This window comes from Chinchilla lanigera, unplaced genomic scaffold (assembly GCF_000276665.1).
Source record: "Chinchilla lanigera isolate Chin_1 unplaced genomic scaffold, ChiLan1.0 scaffold00068, whole genome shotgun sequence".
Lineage (NCBI taxonomy): Eukaryota > Metazoa > Chordata > Mammalia > Rodentia > Chinchillidae > Chinchilla > Chinchilla lanigera.
This window is the reverse complement of record NW_004955469.1, coordinates 8,170,076-8,178,137: the sequence shown is the minus strand read 5'-3', so window position 1 is coordinate 8,178,137 and position 8,062 is coordinate 8,170,076. Positions and strand designations below refer to the sequence as shown.

General features: G+C 56.9%; 1 protein-coding gene across 1 annotated transcript in view; it reads right to left on the bottom strand.

The window, feature by feature from the left end:
* Gareml (GRB2 associated, regulator of MAPK1-like) overlaps positions 1 to 7,224 on the bottom strand; it is an 11,280-nt gene extending 4,056 nt beyond the window's left edge. The window contains exons 1-3 of the mRNA XM_013522568.1: positions 6,286 to 7,224; positions 1,338 to 1,468; positions 17 to 671 (exon numbers count right to left, since the gene is read on the bottom strand). Coding sequence (XP_013378022.1) covers positions 17 to 671; positions 1,338 to 1,468; positions 6,286 to 6,556 — 1,057 coding nt within the window. The 5' untranslated portion in view covers positions 6,557 to 7,224. The remainder of the gene's footprint in view (positions 1 to 16; positions 672 to 1,337; positions 1,469 to 6,285) is intronic.
* Positions 7,225 to 8,062: the final 838 nt, after the last annotated feature.

Below are 8,062 nucleotides of genomic sequence, written 5' to 3'. Positions count from 1 at the left end.
GGGTCGAAGCGCTCGCGGCAGTAGGAGGCGCTGTCGCGCACCAGGCGCTCGACGCGCGGGTCCCCGGCCAGCAGTCCCTGCGGCAGCGCGAAGCGCGGCGCGTCCGTGAGCAGCAGGAAGTGCAGCGGCGCCGGGCCCTCGCGGCGGAGCGCCAGCCCCAGCACCACGGTCTTGGAGATGATGCTGACCAGCTTGTAGCAGTGGCCCTCCCGCACCGGGTGCAGGTCGTAGGGGTTGCGCGGCGGCCGGCTGGGCACCAGCACGTTCACTGGAAGTCGCACGCGCTCGATGATGGCGCGCACCGTGTGCTCGCCCTCCTGCATCTGCAACTCCAGAGGGCTGCGCGTGCTGAAGCGGCCCTGGCACTGGAAGGGCAGGCTCAGGCTCTCATTGGTGCGGTGGTTCATGCAGATGAGGCAGGGCATCTTGCCTTTGACTGGCCTGGCGCCCCCTCCGCTACCCGTAGTCCCCGCGCTTCCCGGGCCGCCGCCGCCCACTCCGGCCAGCGCCCCGGCGCGGCCCAGCTTGCGCAGCAGCGTGGTGAAGCGCGAGCGCTCCTTGGTGGTCTTGGCGCACAGTATCTCCGCCTGGCCCATGAGTGTGAGCTCGTCGCCCGCGTGCAGCGTGAAGTTGTACACCTCGCTGTCCTCGCTGAACTCACCCGACACCACCTGGGGATCCCATGCACCGCGAAACCTTAGCCAAGGTCCCAAGGAAAGCCACAGGCCACCCCGGCGGGGCCAGCCCAGGTGGAGAGCACTGGACTGAGGGCCGGGCCGGGCCGGGCCAGGAGACTCGCGTCCCCCCCTGGGGAGGCCATGGTGTCGCTGTGCAAACTTACTGGCTGCCTGTGAGACCCTTAGTTACCTCCTGTGACAACTCTAAGAAGAGTTGCTATGGGATTAGACTCTGAGTACAGGGGGGGACTTTGAGAGCATTCAGTAAATGGCAGTTTTATTACACCATCGTTACTAACTGGCTGGTAATAATGCTCCCCTCATCCATGAAGGCTACTGTGAAGAGAACTGAAACAATGGCTAAGGGTTTGTACGCAGAACAGAGCTATCTGTGCACAGCGGGGGCTCACCACAGCCACCTCACACCCACACCCGTGGACACCTGGCCAACTGTCGTGCTAGGACAGGCCACCCTGAAAGGTCTCCAATCCAAGTCAGGGCTGCCCCTTCACACACCACCCCTGCCCCGTGGGTCCCACCCTGTTCTTCTGACATGGCCAAATTGTTCCCAAAGCTCTCTCTCTTGACCCTAAAGGTAACCCTGCAGCCCCTGAGAGATGGGGTCATGGGGACACCACACTTGGTGCCACAAGGACTGACCTTGACGCTGAAGGTGATGGCTTCCATCACAAAGATGCGGTCAGGGAAGACGCTGGCCACCTCCTCCACGCTACTGAAGTACCTCACCGGCTCCCGTACGTCCCGGGCCTGCTCCAGGAGCTTGAACTTCCCTGCACAGGGGGACTCGGGCTGCTGGGTCAGGCCTGGCTGCATTGAAGAGCCCCAGTCGCCCCTGCTTCTTGGTACCCTCATCTCAGCCAGTCCTTCTGGAACCCAGGTTTGTAGAAGGGTAGGTGTGCATTGTAGGGGGTAGGTGAGCAGGGAGCTGGCCATCTGGCTCGAGCCACAGGGAGAGAGGAGCAACTGGAGCCCAGCAGAGAGCTTGTGCGTGTGCGACAAGGCCACAGCTGCCTGCCAAAGGACCCGGCTGGAGACCAGCCCCCAGCACTGGGACACACCACAGGCCTCTGTTCAAGCATCCGTGGCATCACGTGGAATCTCATCGGCCCCGAGCTTGGTCCCAGCCTGCCCTCGGACTCTCTGTGACCCTAGACAAGCCCCTTCCCTTCTCTGGGCTGCTGGCTCTTCCTCTGAGGATGCTGAAACAGATGACCCGTGCCCTGCCTGGCTGCAGTCCCCTGCACATGTACCGTGGGTTGCTGATCCGCACAGTGGGCAAACCAGGGCCCAGCCCCAGACCCTGGAGACCACTCTGACCTTAGCTCTGGACCAGATCCTGCCCTGGTCCAGCACTCACTCCCACTGTGCCATTGAGCTGAAACTGCATTCCCCATGGCCTGGAAGGTGCCCTCCTAACTGCAGCGTAGGCTGTGTTCTGGCTGACTTAGCCGATGCCCCAGCAGACAAACTCAAGAAGCAATGCTAATCCATGAAGGTGACACCTGTATAGACTGTCTCACCCCGCTGATACACACCTTTTCTGTGCCCACCCACATGAGCACAAAGACAGGCCGTGAGCCACCATGGCCTGGGGTGGATGGCCTCTTCCCAGGTTGTCTATGGTAGGAACGGCCTTCAGTAGGTGAGGGAACAACAGATGGAGAACACATTGGCTCTTCTGCTTCTATAGTCCCCTGGTTCTTGCTTCAGTCTCAGTTCACTCCTTCATTTGTTCCTCCCAAATTTATGCTGTACCCACTGGCTATATGTCAGTCAGAATGCCAGGCCCTTCAGAGGGCACTCTAAAAAACAGCAGTGAGTACCCAAAGGTGGCAGGATGTGACAGGTGCTAAGATTCACAGCAAAAGACTTGGAGGACTGCAGGATTGCAGGGCCAGGAGACACCTGCCCAGAAGACTGAGAGGGATCCCTCAGCTGCACCTTAAGTAGGAAAAGGCCTTTAGAGATGGGCAGTCCTCACAGCAGAAATGACCTAAGCAGTGACACAGACACAAAAGCCAATCACCTGCCCGAAGTCATGCATGACTAGAGGGGGGGAAGGAGTGGGAGTAGACAGCAACCAGGCCTGGGAAGGGCCTAAGTGCTGCCGGAAGGCAGCAGGGCTTTATTTTGTAAGATCCACTGGACCAGTTGAAGCAAGAAAATACCATGACCCAGGCTGAATTCTCTTAAGATACCTGGGAGAGCAGTCGAGTACACAATCCAGTACCAAGCTCTACAGAAGAGTCAAGGGACAGCAAAGAATGAACAGACCACAAGGTAGGGAGGGTCCTCAGACTCAGGGTTTGGGGGGCCACTGCAGAGGGCAGGCGGCCAAGGGAGGGAATGAGGGCATGGAGTCGGCTCCCTGCTCAGAACGGAAGTAGAGAGCTGGCACAGGACGGGCCCTGGGAGGCCAAGGGAGGGACCCGAGGGCAAAGGTGGTGCTCTGCAGGCAGTGCCACCAGTGTGGGCCAAGCGCTGAGGGACCCCTGGTCAGAACTACATCGGGGTATGGAAGCTTGGAGCAGCGTAGAGAAAGAACTGAGGGATTTAAACCTTGCGGCACTCATCATAGGAAAACCCCCGCAATATGCTCCTAGCATGTGCGCGCGCGCGCACACACACACACACACACACACACACACACACACAGCTATTTTGTACACAGTGCAGAGAGGGTTGCTCCTGGAGCCCCCAAAGCCCAGCTGGGGACGGATGTGAAGAGCAGAGGTGGGAAACACCCACGGTGCAGAGAATGAGCACCAAGAACGGGCCGGGGAGTGAGGGGACTGGAAAAAGCCCACCCTGGTCCTCTACCTGGACACACAACGCTTCCTGTGCCACAGCCAGGTGGGACTTTCCCCGAGTTTTTCAGGGAACAATGGGGGTGTCAGAAGGCAGGAGGTCTGCCCACACCTAAACCCTGAGCAGTCCTTTCTCCATATCCACACATGTCCCCCCCCTCCCCGCAAAACCTCGAGCAGCCATACAGAGAGAACCGGTGCTGCCCCCTATTGGGAGATGTGAGCCAACGCAGGGCGGGAGCCTGCGGAGGATGTGGCAGGGGAGATCGATGTAACCATGGCACCCAGCACCGCCCCTGGCTGCCCAGTGCCGGTCATTACAGACCGGAGGAAGGAAAGGAGACCTCCGGGGAGCCATGCTCTGGTCACTGGAAGCCTTCTCCTCCCCTCTGTAGCTTCCTCCCCTGCCTTCCTCCATGTCCGAAATCATTCTAGAGACTGCGCCACCCTGCCGTTCCCTGCCCTTCCCCATCCTGACCACCAGAACACTCTCCCAAAAAAACCGTAAGCTTTACTTATTTATTTTGTTGATACTGGAGAACGAACCCAAGGCCTTCACATTGAGCTACATCCCCTGCAACACTACCTACCTGGGTTTTTTTGACACAGGGTCTCAGTAAATCACATTGCCCACATTTGGGCTCTACTCGTGACCCTCCTGGAGTGCTGGGATTAGAGGTGTGCACCAACACACTCAGCCAGCACGGCCTTTAGAGTCAGACAGACCTGAGTGAATTCCAGCCCTGCCACCAGCCTGGTCTGTGATCTCAGGCAAATTAATCTCTCTGAGGTGCAGCTTTTCATCTGTAAAATGCAAGCACACTATGCAGCTCCCGGGGAGCACCTACCAAGTCTGCAGAGCACTAGACCAATGCTCTGGAACTGGCACCCAGCCTGGGGAAGACGCCTAGCTCCCAGCCCCTTCTGCAGCCCCATCAGGGACTGTCCTAGATGGGCCAGGTCTCCCTGGCTCCCGCAGCAACGGGCCGGGCTGTAGCCTGGAGACCCAGGTCACCCAACAGCGCCCCCAGCCCCACCCATTTCCTCTCCCCCACCAGGCCAGGGCCATTATTAATTCATCGGAGCGCTGGGCTGGAGACTGCACGCAGGGCCTCCCAGAGAACCATTCCGCTGCCCTCCCCTCCCCCATGCTGGTCACAGCAAGACTGCGCTCTGCAGGCCAGCTGTCGCCCGCTGCCCCATGGTACACAGGCACACAGGGCCACCTAAAGACATAGAGAACAGGCACTGATTTCACAGTTCTCTCTGGGACTTTGTGCCTTACTTCCCTAGAGTTTGAATGACACAACCAAAGTCACATTTCTTCTTTTCTCAAGTTTTGCTTTTTTTTTTTTTTTTTTTACTCCCAAGAAGACCTGGAATTTGACCCTGAACCCATGCCAGATTCCAGGTTGGGACATTTCTAGGTTGAGCAGGCCACCAAAAGGCTGCAGGTCCAGGTCAGGAAAGACCTCAGCTATGGGGTGGGGGCTTGGAGGCATCCACTTGTAGGACTAAGGAGCCAAAGCCTGAAGAAACCTTGGTCCTGCTGACTCAGGCAAGTCCCAGGCAGAAGGCAGTGGCATCTAGGAGGGAAGTGTTCCCAGCCTTGTTGGGGCAGGGGTGGGAGTGTCACACAGCAGTGAATACCACAGAACTGCCAGGCATGGTGACACACATCTGTAATCCTAATACTCTGGGAAGCTGAGGCAGGAAGATCACAAGTCCCAGGCCAGACTGGGCCACATAGCAAGTTCAAGGCCAACCTGGACCATAATGGGATCCTGTCTCAAAAACCAAAACACAGAACCTAGCTAGCTTCCAAACGTCCTGGAGCATCACTCTGAGTTAAAGCGAAGGTGTAAGACTCGGGCTCAGGGTAGCTGTGAGGATGAGGCAACACTGCCCAGCCCAGTACCTAGAAGGCAGTAACACCAGACTGCTACTCCTCCCCTGCAAGAGACAACAGCTTTCAACTCCTGGCATGGGGCAGACTCACCAGCCCAGCAGTTGGAACACCTGAATTCTGGCCTTTGTCCTGCCCTTACTCCCTGTGTGATCCTGGGCAGTTTGCTGCTCTCTTTAGGCCTTAGGTATGCAGGATATATTCTTGAAACAAAATCTTTTATATAAATATCATATATAAAACACATAGAAGTTCATTGGAATAATCTTTTAAAGTCTAAAACATTAACATTTACTTATAAACGCAATCAATAAAAACTTGAAGGAGAAGAATCAGAGGTCAAAGGGGCAGCCATAAATCAGCCTGAGATCCCCTGGTTTCTGAAGTTCTTCCTTTCTTCGGGGAGAGGGTGCTGGAGACGGAACCCACATGCTAGGCATGTGCTCTACCCCTGAACAACACCCAACAGCCCCAGTCCTTTTTCTTTTCTGAAGTTTGACTACATAACCCTGAGAAGAATCTGGAAGGAGACACTCTCTTTGCACAACAAAGGGTACACATTAGAGGTTTTCAACTGGGGCTTGATTTGATTTGTAGTTGAGTGTAAAAGTCACTTTCACCATTACTTGGAAGTCTGTTTTAAAATAAAATGTGACTCAAAGGCTTATAAGCCTGAGAGCCACCCCCCAGAAACCCAGGCTCCATAGAAACGTACAGAAATGCCTGGTCCCTAAATCTAACGCTAGTCACCCCCACCAGCCATGGCAAGGTGGTCACCAACAGCTTCCGCTAAATGTCCCCCTCCACACTTGGCTCAGCCCTTCCAGCCTCCACCCCCGTGGGCTTTATGCCACCTGTCCGTGGCCGGGCATACCTGGATACTGCAAGGGGATGTCGATCTTGGGCCCAATGACATAGTGGCCCTCCTCCAGTGTGTGGGCAGTCACCGTTGTCCACTGGCGGCAGGAGTGGATAAGCAGGATATCTCGCTCACTAACCCCCTCAGCATACTCCCCTGGGAGAGGAAATGTGGACGGAGGAGGAGGGAAAGGAAGAGGGAAGGTTAGAAGGGGCAGAAAAAACCGGCTGGGTGAACTCATCTCCTCACCAAGACCCTGCCTTGGGACAGCTCCACATGACCACATGATCCCTGTCCAGGTCAGCGATACCCAAGGGACAGGCAGCCTGCCAGCTGTGGCCTTTCGGCTGTGAGTCAGGCTTCAGTCTCCCAGGGCTCTAACTCCACATGGGGCCTCAACAACCAGCCCGGGCATGGTCCCCTGGCTGAGCTGGGGCTGGGGGCTCCAAGGGGATGAGCCCAACCACCTCCACCCTCCAGGTACCCTCAGGCCCTGAGGGCACAGAAAAAAGCAAGTCAGCAGAGTGAGGCTGGGCACTCCCTGAGGTGGGGAGAGGCTTAGGCTGGGGCAGGGTGAGGGAGACATCACCAGGACGTGGGACCAAGGGGATTCACACCAGCAGGATCGTTGGTCTCCAAGTGAGGGCCCAGGATAGGCAAGGAGAGTCTTGTTGGGCAGCAGAGAGGACTGAGACGGGGCTGTCCCTTGTGGGTCCCCGCTGTGCAAGCCCCTCAGAGCCACAGAAGGCTCAGCTGAGAATGACAGGGCTTACGGAGTTGACACCTGGCTCTCGAGTTCCTTCCCACCCCTGCCACAAGCAGCTTCCTGTGCTCAGGAGATCTCAAAGGACAGGAGAGGAGCCCAGATACCCTTAGATTTAGAAGGCAAACGGGGAGCCCAGTCCAGGGAAAGCAGAACTGGGCAGAGGTGCTGGGAGTTGGGAGGGGCCTGGGCCCAGCAGGTTCCAACCCCAGCAACAGTTTCCAGGGGAGCAGGAGGGGCAGCCCAGCTTCCAGCACCGGGCGTCTCCTGGCTGCAGCTGGCGGGGAGGGTGGGGGTGGGAGACACTTCATCGTCAGCTGTACAACTTCAGATACTGCACAACTGGTGAAATCTCTGCCAGCCAACCAAAGCAAAGCGTTTTAGTCCGAGGGCTGGGGCTTCATAAAGTGTGTGCACACCGGAGGGGGAATTGGGAGGGGGCCGAGCGCTTCAAGGCTTGCAGGATGGGCTTGGTTCCCACTGTGCATTGTGCACACGTGAGTGTGTGTGTGTGTGTGTGTGTGTGTGTGTGTGTGTGTAGGGTGTTTTATCTGAGTCTTCACCCTCAGCTCCTCTCCTCCTAGGGCAGAGGAACCTCTTTCTAGAGCTTGTCTACCGGCCACTCTCCCACAGGGACACAGGTCAAAGCCACACCAACAGCCGCGGGCTGTGATCACCAACAGTTTGGCCACTACACCCCCACGGAAACAGGTGCTTTTCACCCACACTATACGAGTCATTCTCATGGTCCTACCAAGAAGCCCCTCCCACATGCACAGGCACATAGGAACCTTCAAGGGCACGGAATTTTGACCACACATCCAAATTCCAATGGTGACCACAGCCATAGATAGTCCTGCGCTGTCACAAACAGCAGGGCCATAGCATACCATTGTTAGGGATGCCCTCCCTCAAGGAGCCTGCAGCTCAGTAGAAGACAAGAAGCTGGCTTTTGTAACCGGGTACACAGCAGGAAACAAGACAGAGGTGCCCAAGGTGTCAAGGGACCCCAAAGGAGTCCTAGGCAGA